Source organism: Nycticebus coucang, chromosome 22 (assembly GCF_027406575.1).
Source record: "Nycticebus coucang isolate mNycCou1 chromosome 22, mNycCou1.pri, whole genome shotgun sequence".
In the NCBI taxonomy this organism is placed as follows: Eukaryota; Metazoa; Chordata; class Mammalia; order Primates; family Lorisidae; genus Nycticebus; species Nycticebus coucang.
In genome coordinates this window covers 21,922,587-21,938,933 of record NC_069801.1, presented here as the reverse complement: position 1 = coordinate 21,938,933, position 16,347 = coordinate 21,922,587, and the positions used below count along the sequence as shown (strand labels likewise).

Genomic DNA, 16,347 nt, shown 5'->3' with positions numbered 1-16,347 from the left:
TTCTGTATAATATACATCTGCTTCATTTATAATCTGGAAAAAGTACTAAAATTTTAAATTACTTAGTATTTATAATATCTCATCCCATGAACAATTGAATCAACAAATCAAAATATTCTTTCATGTTTTTTTCTAGCATTGGCATGCTAATCTCTGAAGACCCACTACTCTGATCTCTGTTGCTGTAAACTGAACTGATCAGATTAGTTTGGTTAGTGACTAACCAATTATGGAGTATTTGTGCCGAGAAACTTGGATAGAATTTGTGATAAGATCCCACTATGGGGTGACAGGAGGATAGCACTCCAGAACAGATTTTCTTGCCCATCGAGACCAACAGTTTCCCCACAGCAGGTTCTTGGTGCTTAAAAGTATGTGAGAAGCTTTATAGTGTAGGCATAGAGCAGTGCGCTAGGAGTCCGGTAAACAGGGTTTAGTTTCTTTGTTGGCTGAGGGCAATAGTGCTATAGCTTCAAGCCATTTGGTTTTGCTGCCTATTAACTGAAATGGGAGGGGTGCTTCTAGAGAAAGAGCAGGTCTTGTAGTGATGCTGGAGGCAGTGTTTATATTGTCTTTTATCCTCCATTCTTCATGGAATAATTATATATTAAATGTCTACTTTGTGTTTCTGGGCAAAGACTTTCAAAACCAGCTATTTCCTACTTATTTTAGACCCTTATGTCTCAAGTTTTGACCTTATAAGAGAGACCACTTACAGACATTTTATAGTTTGAAATATATATTTTATATATATATATATATACACACACACACTAAATAGTAAGAGTAGCAAAACATTTCTCAGTTGATACTGTTGTCATTTGTAAGGCTTTATTTTAGTACAGTGTAATAATAAACATGTTCACAAATCGTTAGAGTCAAAACTTATTTGGAAAAAGAAAACACATTGATTATAATAGATCTAGAAGTCATTGTGACATTGAAATATTAATTTACCATAAAACATGATACACAACCACCAAGAGTGATGACATTGTTATTTACATTTTATATCATAAATGTTTAAAAATTAACATTCTCAAACATTTTTATTATTGAAAATTAAACAGCACAAGAGACCTTAGCTGTGGCTAACCTCAGTAAGATATTTAAATGATCAGGAACTAAGGGGGACAGGAGCAACTCTTCTAATTCATGCTAGAAGAATTAGAAGTCAGTATTCAAATAAGTATTTCAAGTAAGTTATTTTATATGGTCAATCGTTTAGAAAAAAGTATGATATTTTCTATTTTTATGCATTAAGAGTTTGGGGCAAAGCAGTTACCATGTCCCATTTTAACCATGTCAATCTTAAGATTTCTGTATCTTCCTTTACTATTCTTAAATATACTTATTAACAAATTTGGCAAATCTGAGTTGCACTTGAGGTACCTCAGTGCCCTGGTAGAGTTCCTTGTTCTTAAAGTATTGCATTTTTTATTGCACATACTTATTGATTGACTATAAATTCTTTGTCCGATCATGAAGTGAGTCCATATTGAATTTGAAGACAGGGCTGATCTTAGTATTGATGTCATACATGGAATGTGTTTGATTGATAAACCTTATTAGAACTAATTATCAGCTTCAACAACACTGACCCAGCAACTGTAGCTATTAAGGACATAGTGAAGTGCTAGGAATTAATTTTTTTGTTATTGCAATTTGGCTGGGGCTGGGTTCGAACCCACCACCCTCGGTATATGGGGTCAGCGCCCTGCTCACTGAGCCATAGGTGCCACCCAATTTTTTTTTTAAATAGGCTTTTGTATAACCAGAATTATCACCACGACTATACACTCGAGTATTTTGCTCATAAAGGATATACATAGACTGTTATACAGAAGCAAAGCTTTGTTTGTGGTTTCCTAGTTTATTGCAAACTAAAAAACCAGTACAGATAAGGAAGTCAAAAAATGACAAAATAATGAATAGTATATATAACATGATCCCATTTTGTTTGAAAGAAGATTAGTGAATGCCTAGAAGAAATCTGGATAACTTTTCTGTTAATATTGGTTAAGTCTGGAGGATGGGATTAGATATGACTTTATTATATTTTCTACATATTTCTGTAGTGTTTTTAATTTATAAAAATAAGAAGGTATGTGTTTGCTAAACAGAAGAAACAAAAATAACAAACTAACCAGCTTAAGAAGGCAGAGAGGTATTTACTGTATTTTAGAAAAATTTCAGGCTCGTTAAAAATGGGTAAGTGAGGGCGGCGCCTGTAGCTCAGTGAGTAGGGCGCCGGCCCCATATGCCGAGGGTGGCGGGTTCAAACCCAGCCCCGGCCAAACGGCAACAAAAAAAATAGCCCGGCGTTGTGGCGTGCGCCTGTAGTCCCAGCTGCTCGGGAGGCTGAGGCAAGAGAATCGCGTAAGCCCAAGAGTTAGAGGTTGCTGTGAGCCGTGTGACGCCATGGCACTCTACCCAAGGGCGGTACAGTGAGACTCTGTCTCTACAAAAAAATAGGTAAGTGAATTTTAAACTTATGTGGAATGTCTCCTGCCTTGACGGTACAAATAACTACATGAACATCAGGCACTTTTTAAGCACTGGAGACAAATACTTCAGTTGGGTGTCAATAACTTTTTTCTGCATCCTGGTCAGTTTTCTGAAACCATTAAAATGAACTTACATACATATCTCTATTGGGGTCTGTGACAAATTTTTATTTCTTTGGTCCCATCCCCTAATACATTGAAAGTGTATTTGCTTGTGTAATTTTCTCTTAACAAGCAAATTTATTTTTAAGATTTAAATTTTAAACCTACTGGCTGATACTTGAAAGCATAACCATGCTCCTCAGTCCCAGTGTATTGTTTGTAATTGGTCCAATTTATCTGATTCAGGTGCATTGTGGCCAGGTATGAAACCTGAAAGTGGTTTAATTCAGACTCCATCTCCAAGTCAACACAGTGTTCTTACCTGCACAACAGGGTTAACCACAAGCCAGCCAAGCCCAGCACATTATTCTTATCCCATTCAAGGTAAATAGGCATGGTTGTGTGTGTGTGTTTTAATTATTATTATTGTTTCTTGTTTTTAATCTATCTGTATCTCCAAACACATTGGGTAATACAAGAGTTCCGCCTTCTAAAAGAGAGAGGGGTGATGCATGCTTTGTTTGTTAGGCAGACCAGAACTGAGGAGTGTGGTTTATAAGTAGTTTAGCCTTTGAATGGGAGCTGCTTAATGGAATTGAAGCCTTCCCTTTGCATGTTGGCATCCGGAAAAAACCTCTTTGACTTTGTTGTACTTTTCTTTTTAGTGGCATTTTATCCTATAAGTGAGGAGAAGCCACCATGCATTAGAGTTTTGCTGATTTCTTTTTATGTGAATTGTTGTAGTGGTAGGTGAGATGTATGCTTTTCTGCTGTGGCTTTATCACACCTACACCCATTTACTACTTGGTGAGAGCATTTCTGTTGCTCAAAATGTTCATTCTTATTCTATTTCAGTATGAAAGGCATAGCATTAGAGATTTTCAATATAAAAGTCACAGCATTAGAGCTTAAACTACATAACTTTGCCTTCAGAGTTCTTCCTCTGTAAAAGTTTAGATTTGTTGCAAGACTATTAAGAAAGAAGACAAAAAACTCAAAAGACAGTGTGGAATTAATTGCCTATGCCTCTAAATCCAGCGCAGGCAATTTTGTCACTGCTCTGGACTGGTGTTTGTATCCATGAACCTGGCTTCTCATCTGCCTCCCTTCTGATACCTCCCAGTTTAAAATTTTATTCCTTATAAAATGGGTGGTAGAAAAATGAGAATGGGACAGCAAAAACCTATCTGAGGTACACTTAAGGTATGAACTTTGGTGATCAAAAAAATGTTTTACATAGATCAGACTGAAAAAAAGATTTTAATCTTCAATTTTAACTGTTTTCAAAAATGATTATTCTGCTTAGTCCAGTAGGAACAAGAACTGGTTACTATGTTCCTAAGCTACCTTTACCTCCTACTGTTTACTGAGTCTCCCCTGTTTTTACTTATTTTCCCTCCTTTCTAAAACAAGAACAAGCCAGGAGGGAAAAAACTTTGCCTTCTCCACCACTCCCTTTCATTTTCATAAAGTATTTCTCAAGGTCGACATGCCTGTTGAGTCCAACCACAGGCAAGTTTAGTAGCTAAGTCCTTCCTAAACAGATATATCACCTACATTGTGAAGAACAGCAAGGGTTCTTTTATATGTATGAATAATTGTCTACCAAGGTACAGAACCACCACTCCTCTGTAGTTACATTTAGAACTTGATAGCTGTTTACTTCTTCATGCTTATAAAAAGAGAGGAACCACCTCTTTTATCCCTTAAACTTCACTAGCCACTATCCTTGTTATCTGTTAGCACACTTTTTTCTTTGGATAGCTTCAACTCGTTTCCCCTGTTTTGCTGCAATGATAGTTGCTGGTATTTATGAAATTCTTACTGTGTTCTCAGCATTGTTGTAAGTAACAGGGAGATGTTACATAATCTTCACAACAACCGTACGAGGGAAGTAACCCCATTTTCAGAGTGGGAACCTGAGGCACAGAAAAGCAAGTAAATTAACCAAACTCACAAAGTTAATAAATAACTAAGGTAGGATTTAAGCTAGGCATTCTGACCCCAGAGCATGAGTGCAGTATTTATGATTTTCAGTATTGAGATCATGGTATCAGTGTCACCTCTCTCATATTTGAGAGTCGATATTAACAAATATCTAAATTCATTTTCCTTTTTCTCTTGGCTCATTTTATTGTTCATTAGAACTTCATTAGATGTGGCATCTTGCAGACTCCACACGCAGGACTGGAGCTGACCTAGGGTAAAGTGGACCAGAATATCATTCTGATATTTTAATAATTTTTGTTGTACCCCTAATTTTCTTTCCTCAGGATAGAAATTAAATCAGAAGTTGATTTGGTACAGGATAGAAATTAAATCGGAAGTTAACTATGAAGTTGCCAATTTTTGCCATTTATTCTGAAGAAAAAGTTTGTAGAAAAACAATTGGCTAAAGTGAAATACAGGTATAATTGGAAGATTTTAATTACCTGGGCTCAGTACTATCAGACCCACTCCCCTCACTTACACTTTCCTTTAGCATGGATAATGAAGCAGCTATCCAGGGCTCCTCCTTTCACCCTGTAAAATTAACTGATCTTTTTTTAAGTGGCCAAAATAGCAATATCTACTCATTTCACTCAAGCATTCTGCAGTGGGCAGTAGCCCATCTTCCCTGGGGAAATTAGGGAAATTATCTCACAAAAAAAAAAAAGAATTTCCACTTCTGGCTTGATTAATGCTAATCAAAACCCTTTCTTCAGTTTACATGTCAGTGATACCATAATGAGAAAGGACTGCCCTTGTGTGCTCATAAAAATCCTTTGAATGAGTAGATCTGACTTGATAGTATTAGTCATTTTCTAGATTGTTAGGGGACTGTGTGGCCCTATCTTTGGTCACTTTCTTCAGTTGGGGTGGCTTAATTGATTAAATAATACTTAAGACCTGGTATGGTGACTCACACAGGTAATCTTACCACTTTGGGAGGGTGAGGTGGGAGATTACTTGAGACCAGGTGTTCTAGACCTACCTGAGCAAGAGCAAGACTTCATCTCTACAAAAATAAAAATTATCTGGACATGGTGGCATGTGCCTACAGTTCTAGCTACTTGGGAGGTTGAGGCAAGAGGATCACTTGAGCTCAGCAGTCCTAAGCTACAATAAGCTATGATGAGGCCACTATACTCTAGCCAGGGCAATAGAGTGAGACCCTATCAAAAAAAAATTCAAGTGGCAAAATTAATTTCAAAAGTTTCAAAATTAATTTCAACTCAGTCTTCTAATAAAGAGTAAGTTCTATCAGTGTAACCTGGCTTATTGTACCCTCAATGAATCCCCAACAATAAAAAAAAAAAAAGTAAGTTCTTAGTAATTTTAATGCAGTGTTAACTTTTAATGAACATCTTTGGGTTCTAATATTGTTAATGCACAGTAGTCTTTATATTTGACCAGGAGATTTGTTTTGTTTTTATTAATAGATTTTATTTTTTAGAATAGTTTTAGACTTGTAGAAAACTTGGAGAGAGAGTACGGAGTTCATAGTACTCTTCAGGTTCCCTGAACCTGCACACACTTTCCCTTTATTAACATCTTACATTAGTATGTCACACTTGTTACGATTAATGAACAGTACATTATTATTAACTAAGCCCATAGTTTACTCTGGTTTCCTTTGTTTTTATCTGATGTCCTTTTTCAGTTTCAGGAGTCTATCCAGGATACCACATTACATTTAGTGGTCATGTCTCCTTAGGCTTTTCTAGGCTTTGCAATTGTTAGACTTTTCCTTGTTTTTTTCTAGGCTTTGCAATTGTTAGACTTTTCCTTGTTTTTGATGGTCTAACAGTTTTGAGGAGTACTGGTCAAGGTGTATTTTAAGATGCTCCTCACTGGAATTTGATGTTTTTCCTCATGATTAGACTGGGGTTATGGATTTTTAGGAGGAAGGTTATGAAGGTAAAATATCTTTCCCATTGTATCATGTCAGGTGTACTTACTACCAACGTGATTTATGATTATTGATGCTGACCTCAGTCACCTGGTTAAAGCTTTCTTACACTGTAAAATTACTCTTTTTCCTCCTTTTTCATACTGTACACTTTGGATAGAAGTCACTACAAGTAGCCCACACTTAAGGATTTATGCTGCCCTTCTTTTAGGGTGAAATAATTATGTAAGTTATTTGAAATTCTGCACAAGAGATTTGTCTCTTCTCCTCCATTTATTAATTCATTTAGTCATTTGTTTATGTGCCTGTAGGTATTTTAATTTATTCTTCGGGTCATAATCCCATACTACTTTATTTTCTTGTTCCAGTTATTCCAGTTTGGCCACTGGGAGCTTTTAATTGACTCCTATGCCTTTGAACATACTCCCCTTTTTTGTTTGTTTGGGTGTTGTTAGATTTTTTTCCAGCACTTTCTTACTTCCTGGTACTATAAGATGCTCCAGGCTTATGTTGTATATTACCTGTCAAAGTCCTATTATCAGCCATATTTTCAAGAAATCCTAGTTTCTTTTATTGGAGAGACTGTATTAGAAACCAAGATCAGGATGCGCATTGCTACTGGGATATCAGGTGACATTTCTTCTAGGCTCATCTGACAGAGCAAAGAAATACTTGTATGCATACAACACTTAAAAATACATATCTACGGTTATTTCTATATGCAGTAAACTTTATGTTAAGTTAAACATGAGTTGTTACTGATTTGTCCAGATTTATTCCTTTACCACATAGATCATTCTAAACTCTGTCCTTTGCTGGTCTGTAAATTTTCATGCCAAGCGTGAGAAACAGTGATTAGGAGACTTTTATTACTTTGACTTAATAAGCTCCTTGAGGGGAGTTTTTTCTATTTGTTTGTTTTGTATATTGATGCAACCCCAATACATGGAATAGTACTTGAACATAGTAGGCACTCAATAAATATTTGATAAGTAAATGAGTTAATTAATGAAGGCCCAGTTAAGCAGTTTTCACTAAAATATGCAGTTTCTACTAGATCCCAAATGATCAGGAATTGGATGAGTTTTTGTCAGTTATGTGTTGGTCATATACTGTAAGTTAAGTTTTAGGAACTCGCCCAACTGTCAGCCTCAAGCAGAAAATAATGATTTTATCCTTTACACCTAATGCATACAAAACTGCTATGTATGAATCCCGCAAGTATTTCTTGAGCACTACCTACTGTATGCCAAGCACTTAGCTAGATGCTAGAGATGAGAAGATAGTTAAGATTCTGCCTTCATGGAGCTTACCAACTAGTGGGAGAAACAGAAAATAAGCAAGTAATCAAATAAATAACAGAGTTTGAAAAGTGTCCTGAAGGAAAAAAATAGATTGCCATGACTGGAAAAACAAGAAAGGACTTAGTTTAATTAAGAGGTCAGAGCAAGCCTTTCTGAGAAAATGGGTTGTGCTGAGGAGGAGTTATACTGGGTGGGTGAGGGGGCAGAGAGAACAATATTGTAGATGTCCTCAGGTGATAAAGAGCTTGTCTGGCTTTGAGTTACTCAAGGCATGAGGTAGAGTAGAGGTAAAGTGACACAACATAAAATTAGGTGGGTAGAAAATCTTGCACAAATTTTACGTGCCATTAATACTTTGGGGCAATGTCACTTAATTCAACTGTGTGACTCACATTCTGTAACCATTCTGATCAAAGCTTTATCTGTATGTTGATTATATTGAGTCAGCAACAAATGGGGCATGGTTCTCAGAAGCTTTGTCTTTCATTGACTTTGCAGCGCCCTTGTCAAAAAGGGGGTGAGGAATATCTTAAAACAATTGACTATGGCATTGGCATTTAGAGAACTAAGACTGTTAGCTTATATACATAACAATGAATTTTATTTGATTCTTTAAATTTGTACTGTTCATTGCTACTACTTTTGTTTGTTTTTATTTTGTTTTTTTGAGACAGAGTCTTACTTTAGTGTCACCCTGGTAGAGTGCTATGCAGTCACAGCTCACAGCAACCTCAAATTCTTAGGCTTAAGCAATTCTCTTGCCTCAGCCTCCCAAGTAGCTGGAACTACAGGCACCCACCACAACCCCCGGCTATTTTTTGGTTGTAGTTGTCATTGTTGTTTGGCAGACCCAGGCTGGATTCCAACCTGCCGGCTCTGGTGTATGTGGCTGGTGCTCTAGCTGCTGAGCTACAGGTGCTGAACCTACTTTTGTTTTTAAACCTGAAATTGAATATTGTTTTTGTTGAAACATATAGACCACACACACACATACACGCAGAATGATCACTACAATTTTTTTGAAGTACCAGGCTTTTTAGTCATAGCTGTGTAGGAGTAAGGCATACAATGAGTGGTTGTGTGCATTTTTAGGTGAATTTAGCGTGTGTTTGGTAATGATTATAATAGCCTAAAAAGTATTATTTATTTCATTATTGGTTAATTTCCCTCACTAAACTTTAAACTCCATAAGAGCAGGGGCTGAAGTAGTTTCTAGGCACATGGTAGACCCTGCTATACTTATTAGTTTGCTGAATAAATGATTGACATGTGGTAAAAATGATTTGGTTGAGTTAGAGAAAGAAGTATTATTGAGCTCTATGAACTTTCCAGGTCAGCAGGCTAAGCTCTTCTAGAAAAAAGCTACTATTGCTGAGAGAAATTCATGATTTTTAGTATGGTACTTGTTTAAAACTCAGATAATTATCAGCTAGTTAATGAAGTCATTAAACTTCCTAGCAGGGATATAATAGAATATATAGCCAATTATTTATAACATCTACCTTTTTTACCTCCAGCCCAAAGGAGTCTGAAAATGGTTAATTTCTAAAACCAGCCAGGCATGGTAGCTCGCGTTTGTCCTAGCACTCTGGAAGGTTGAGGCTGGAGGATTGATTGAGCCCCAGGAGTTTGAGACAGCCTGGGCAAGAGTTAGACTCCATCTCTACCAAAAATAGAAAAAATTAGCTTAGCGGGCGGCGCCTGTGGCTCAGTCGGTAAGGCGCTGGCCCCATATACCGAGGGCGGCGGGTTCAAACCTGGCCCCGGCTGAACTGCAACCAAAAAATAGCTGGGTGTTGTGGCGGGCGCCTGTAGTCCCAGCTACTCGGGAGGCTGAGGCAAGAGAATCGCTTAAGCCCAGGAGTTGGAGGTTGCTGTGAGCTGTGTGATGCCATGGCACTCTACCAAGGGCCATAAAGTGAGACTCTGTCTCTACAAAAAAAAATAAAATAACTATAAAATAAAAAAAGAAAGAAAGAAAAAATTAGCTTGGCATGGTGGCACGTGCCTACACGTCCAGCTACTTGGGAGACTGAGATAGGAGGACCACTTGAGCCCAGGAGTTTGAGGTTGCAGTGAGCTGTGATGACACCACTGCATTCTACCTGGGGCAAAACAGAGAGAGACTGTCTGATTTTTTTTTTTTTTCCTGAAACCACATTGTCAAAGTTTATTGTCCCTTGTATATATAGAAATCACAGATGAGTGAGTTGTCCCTTCAACCGTTAATAAGTTATTGAGAAAGTAAAACAGAGCTATAGATCAATAGGAGAGAAAGAAGAATATATGCCAGAATCAGGGCCAATGGAAAATTGAACTAGAAAGGGACTTTGCTGGGGGAAGATAAGCTCAACAAGTTAAATAAATTCTTTATTTTCTTTCCTACCTTAAATCACTTATGTTTAGTCTGTTTTATTGCAGGCCTTCCTAGGATAATTTCCTGGTAATAAAATCTGGAAACTGGTCAAAATTCTTTTCCCACAGGATTGATTAAAACTACTTACAGAGTCATCTACCTTGTGAATTGTCATTTTTTAGTTCTTCCTCTTAGGAAAAAGAATGGGTTAAGCCACAGTAGAAGAGAATGCAAATATTGATGAGAAGAAAATGCCATCTGAGAGTTAGAAAATATATTTCATTTAGTTGTTTAAGAAAGTAAGCCCTTAAGAGTTCCCTAGTTCTCCTGAGGCAAGGAGTTAGAAGTAAGTTACTCTGGATAGTCAGAAAATTTGAACCCTAGCTCAGCAGCTGAAAGAGCACAGGATGAGGAGTTGGAAAATCCAGGTTGTCATCCTAGTTATCTACTACTAGCTCCATGTTTCTGGAAAGTTACTTTAACTATTCTTTGTTCCAGGTTCTTAATCTGACAGCTTGGATTGCTGCAATTGCTGCAACTGGCCTTTAATCTCTTCTAGATTCTTCTAAGGAGAGTATCCTTGGAGAAAGAGATGAAAATTCTCTCTTTGATTTTGATTGGTGCACTTAAGTTTCTGTAGCATTTGTTCTCCTACCTTGTTCTTAAGGAGGTTTTCTTATTAACTTTCTCTTTGGAGGAATCTATTGCTTAATGGGGCAGGCAATCAGTTAGGTCTACCTGATGGTGATCCCTTATGGGAGGTGTGACTGCAGTAGGAACTATGTATCAGTGTATTTATGGGAAGTGAGGAGAGGAGCTCAAGACCAGTACCTCATCATAGGCCATTACATTGTCCACCTGAAAAAAATCACTGTGGTAAATAGCAGTCACTGTGTTTGGTTTTTTGGAGTTTTTTTTGAGACAGAGTCTCACTGTGTCACCCTTGGTAGAGTGCTGTGGCATCACAGTTCACAGCAACCTCAAACTCTTGGGCTTAAGCGATTCTCTTGCCTCAGCCTCCCAAGTAGCTGGGACTATAGGCACCCGCCACAATACCCAAATATTTTCTTGTTGCAGTTGTCATTGTTGTTTAGCTGGCCTGGGCCGGGTTCAAACCCGCCAGCCTCGGTGCATGTGGCTGGCACCATAACCACTGTGCTACTGGTGCCAAGCCTGGTCACTGTGTTTTAAATTAAAATCCTGGTGCAATCTGTGATAGAAGGACATAAAACTTAATCCACATTTCTTGTCTTAAAACAGGCAGCCCAAGTAGCTTTGAAAGTACATTTTTAACTGACTAGAATAATAGTAAATATTTTCTGAGTTTTTCCTGGTAGATAAAGTCTCTAAATGCCAGACCATGGTGTTTGTTGATCCATGTTAATATTCCATTATTTGAGTAGAGCCCAAGAAGCAATTCCAAGTATTTTGGAATTTGGGATACCGGCTCTATTTCTCAAAGAAATGATGTTGTATCAGAAAAGGCATAATTTGGGGCAATTGACAGTAAACATGTCACAGTATAGGATTTACCAGCGCTCTGCTGATTTATAGTAAGTCACGTTGCAGGTGAGTATTTTTCAGCCTCTGGAGAAGATGGAGTACAGTGATTGGGGTTAGGTCTCTTTTCACTGGTATCATCATTATGAGCTGTGAATATATGCATCCTTCCAGGACTTCAGTAGGAAGAGTTGAAGACTCAAGTTGAAACAGAAACATATTTGAAGTGTGTTGTTTCTAAGTAAGTCTAAATTGAGGTATGGCATGTGAAAAAGAAAAACAAGTATTTATTTTGTTTGCCAATGTAGTTCTGTTCACTTAAGATATACTTTCAATTTTTTCTAGCCTTTTACGTAGTATCTTTAACTGGTATCTTTTAACACTCTCAATCCTATAGCTTCAAGCACAAATGCCAGCCTGATATCCACTTCATCTACAATTGCCAATATTCCAGCAGCAGCAGTTGCCAGCATTTCAAACCAGGTATGGTGCTACTTTGTTCATCCTGTTTATGTGGCTTATCTAGCTTGCTCTTCCTCTCATTTCCATGGTCAGTTTGCCCATGTAAGAAAAAACCAGGAGTAGTATGGACAGTGGATACCTTTTTCTGGATGCCTTCAGAAGTAGGACCCTGAGTGGTTTCTCAAGCTACCATCCCTTTCTCTTGTTCCTCTGCTACGCCTCTCTAAACTATGTTGGTACCTGCTGCTTTATGTCCTCTTTGTCTCTTCCTCCTGCTCTGCCCCCACTAGAATGGGGGAAGGAAGCTCCATGAAGGTAGAGAGCTACTTTTCTATTTTGTTCACTTTATATATTCCCAGAGCATAGAAAAATGCCTGCCACTCACATTAAAGGCACTTGATAAATATTTGTGGAATTAATAAATATTACCTCCACTTTAAACCATTTGTTATTCTGTGAATTTTTTGAACTCTGGTCTGTTACATTAACTATGCTTAACACATTGACTGCCACACTGGAAAATTTTTTTTTTCCTTGAGACCATGTTGTTTTATTACAAAAACAGAATAAAAACTTCTGAAACAAAACAATCCTTTCTGATTTAATGAAAACTTTTTGTTTTTTGTTTTTTTCTTAAGGCAAGCATGGAACAAAGTTTATTGAGGAAGAGAAGGGTAGGTTTATAGAACAAGAGCAAGATACAGGCTTGCAGAGCAAGATACGTTTGCCATAGACAGCGAACAGGCCTCCATTACCAGGGCAAGTAGGCAAAGAGGCAAAGAGACCTGTTATTTTTTATTGTTTTCTGTGCATGAGTTGTATGTGACTCACAGCATATTTAATTTGTTTCTGAGAATTGGGTCTTTTGTCATTCCACAATTCTGGAGTGGACCTAGGTTGATCCTAGATGACAGCTTCTGAATCATACACACACCCCACAATGTCACTTCACCACATAGTATTGTGTCAGTTTCATTCAAAGAGCCTCCAGGCAAACATTCAAGGTGAAATATACAATTAGAATTACAGTAACAGAGAACAGAGTCCAGCGTGTGGTACATTTGGGCTGGTGGAGCAGCACTACTAGAGATTGGGGAGATATGCCAATTGACAGAGAAAACAATGAGCAGAGGTTTCACGGTGTGACAAGGCCCTGGGCTCAAAACTAGTATGTGTTAAAGACAGCTCACATGGCAGTTAACGTGTTAAAAGATCACTGCTTAATATCCTCAGTGTTTTAGAGTTTTTTTGAAATTTGTTGTTTTCTGTGTAACAGTTAATAGTATCACCACTACCTCCATGGATCTTTTTTAGGCTGCAGTTTACATTAGTTGTAATTCAGTTTTTGTATTTCACTGTTTTTGCATTTGTTGATTCTGTTAGTCTGCAAAATATTTATTGAATTCTCATCTGTGTCCCTGACACTCTTCCAGGGGCTCTTCCTTTCATAGCCCTTCTTTTTGATCCTATCTTCTAACATGGACAGTCTCTATTTAGTTTTTCAACGTTAATTACTTCATCCACAGGAATGTTTAACCATACTCACAGTGTCCATTTGCTACCACCAAAATGAAGATTTTTTTTTTTTAAGAGACAGAGTCTCACTTTGTTGCCTTTCAGTAGAGTGCTGTGGTGTCAAAGCTCACAGCAACCTCCATCTCTTGGGCTTAGGTGATTCTCTTGCCTCAGCCTCCCAAGTAGCTGGGAGTACAGGCACCTGCCACAACGCCCGGCTATTTTTTTGTTGCACTTTGGCCGGGGTCAGGTTTGAACCCGCCACCCTCGGTATATGGGGCCAGCGCCCTACCCACTGAGCCACAGGCGCCGCCCTAGATTTTTAACCCTCTTGAGTTGTTTTAGTATGACTTACTCTTTTCTTTAATATTTCATTTTCCTGACTTGGTGCCTGCAGCTCAACAGCTAGGGCATCATCCCAGGCCTGCCAAACAACAATGACAACTAAAACCAAAAAATAGTTGGGCATAGTGGCAGCGCCTGTAGTCCCAGCTATTTGCGGGGCTGAGGCAAGAGAATCGCTTAAGCCCAAGAGTTAAAGGTTGCTATGAGCTGTGATGTCATGGCACTCTACCAAGGGTGACACAGTGAGACTCTGTCTCAAAATATATATATATATATGTGTGTGTGTGTGTGTGTGTTTCCTTTTCCTGCCCATGCCAACACACACACACACTCACACTCACACTCTGAATTATATTTGGTTTATTATAGATGCTCAGTAACTATAAGTAATTGGTCTGTTCAGTTTGCTTCTTGTTACCAGTGTCAGTGTCAATGGAGTTTTTTAAAGGTGCATGTCTGATCTGTGTCACTTATTTTTATTTTTTATTTATTTATTATTTTTAGAGACAGAGTCTCACTTTGTCGCCCTTGGTAGAGTGTCGTGGCATCACAGCTCACAGCAACCTCCAGCTCTTGGGCTTAGGCGATTCTCTTGTCTCAGCCTCCTGAGTAGCTGGGATTACAGGCGCCCGTCGTAACGCCCGGCTGTGTAACTTTTTTTTTTACAGCTTTATTAAGGAGTAATTGACATATAGTAAACTACACAATTTTAATAGTACAGTTTGCTAAGTTTTGCCTTGTATATGTTCATGAAACTACCAAAAGGTTTCTCCCAGTATTCTAAGGAGACTTTAATTTTAAAGAAAACCTATTTGTTTTATATAGAGGTAATCAGTTTTTAAATTAGGAAACGTTAGGAAATGTCTTTAAGTTCATCTGTTCTTAGAATCACTACCATCTAGCATAGTGGTTTGTAAACTTCTTAAAGAGTAGAGTCTTTCCCTCAAAAGTTCTATGCAGAAATTTATATTAAAATTCAGTACATAAAATTAGGAGATGGCGGGTGGCGCCTGTAGCTCAAGGAGTAGGACGCCGGTCCCACATGCCGGAGGCGGCGGGTTCAAACCCAGCCCCGGCCAAACAAAAAAAAAAATTAGGAGATGGAGCTATTAGAGTAGAAAAAGGGGCATTGTGTACCTGTGTAAGTGTACATGGGATCCTTCCTTCCCAGACTTCCCCTTATCCCAAAGATAGCTTCTGAGGCATTTCCTCTTAACTCTTAGGTTTCTATAGAATGCATTCTGAAAATCATTAATTTAGTTTGGATACTATTAATACTAGATACATAAATGAAAAGTCAAATTAATGTTTTAGGAAAATAATTATTAGAGGGAGGAGAAAGCCTCTGGTGTTGAAATTAATGTGTATTATAAGAGTCTTGTTTTTCTCCCTTCTTTCCTTTGGCCTACAGGACTATCCCACCTATACTATTCTTGGTCAGAATCAGTACCAGGCCTGCTACCCCAGCTCCAGCTTTGGAGTAACAGGCCAGACTAACAGCGATGCCGAGAGCTCCACATTAGCAGCAACCACCTATCAGTCTGAGAAGCCTAATGTCATGGTACCTGCACCTGCAGCACAGAGACTTTCCTCTGGTAAGCACCGTGGCTCTGAAACCTTGGCATAAGGGCACTTCATCCACCAGGTGTTATTAGGCCATCATGAAGATGATTTTGTTCTGGTTTAAGGCACTGTTACCTTGCTATTGGCTTTCCCTCTCAAGTGAGTAACATTTAAATATTGGAAGCAGGCTATGATAAGTCAGAATGTACCCTGATACTGAGAACAAAGGAGTGTCAAAAATGTGAAGACTAGGGTGGCACCTGTGGCTCAGTCGGTAAGGCACCGGCCCCATATACCGAGGGTGGCCGGTTCAAACCCGGCCCCGGCCAAACTGCAAGCAAAAAATAGCCGGGCATTGTGGCGGGCGCCTGTAGTCCCAGCTACTCGGCAGGCTGAGGCAAGAGAATCGCTTGAGCCCAGGAGTTGGAGGTTGCTGTGAGCTGTGTGAGGCCACGGCACTCTACCGAGGGCCATAAAGTGAGACTCTGTCTCTACAAAAAAAAAAAAAATGTGAAGACTGTATTTCTTACTCCTGCTCTGCCCTCCCTGTAGGTTTAATATGCTTGTCACAGGGAACCTCAGAATGTTGGCATATTTTATAAATTGGAGGACTCCAGTTTTAGTTTGTGCAGATTTTGAACTACTACTAAGGTCTTAAAGCCTGATTTTGTGTCTTAAATCCTTTTAAGATTCTGAGGAAAGCAATTGTCCTTTTTACCCAAAGCAATACATAAAGTTGAACCTGCAATTTCAGGAGGTTCACAGCTCTGAAACATATCAATGAATTATGATGTTCAGGTT

The 16,347-nt window shown here is 38.5% G+C and overlaps 1 protein-coding gene across 4 annotated transcripts in view; it reads left to right on the top strand.

The window, feature by feature from the left end:
- EYA3 (EYA transcriptional coactivator and phosphatase 3) overlaps positions 1–16,347 on the top strand; it is a 101,566-nt gene that overhangs the window by 54,556 nt on the left and 30,663 nt on the right. For 3 of the 4 annotated variants that reach the window (XM_053575792.1, XM_053575794.1, XM_053575795.1), the window contains 3 exons: positions 2,856–2,993; positions 12,059–12,144; positions 15,395–15,578. In XM_053575792.1, coding sequence (XP_053431767.1) covers positions 2,856–2,993; positions 12,059–12,144; positions 15,395–15,578 — 408 coding nt within the window. The remainder of the gene's footprint in view (positions 1–2,855; positions 2,994–12,058; positions 12,145–15,394; positions 15,579–16,347) is intronic. The other variant, XM_053575793.1, reaches the window with a different exon arrangement.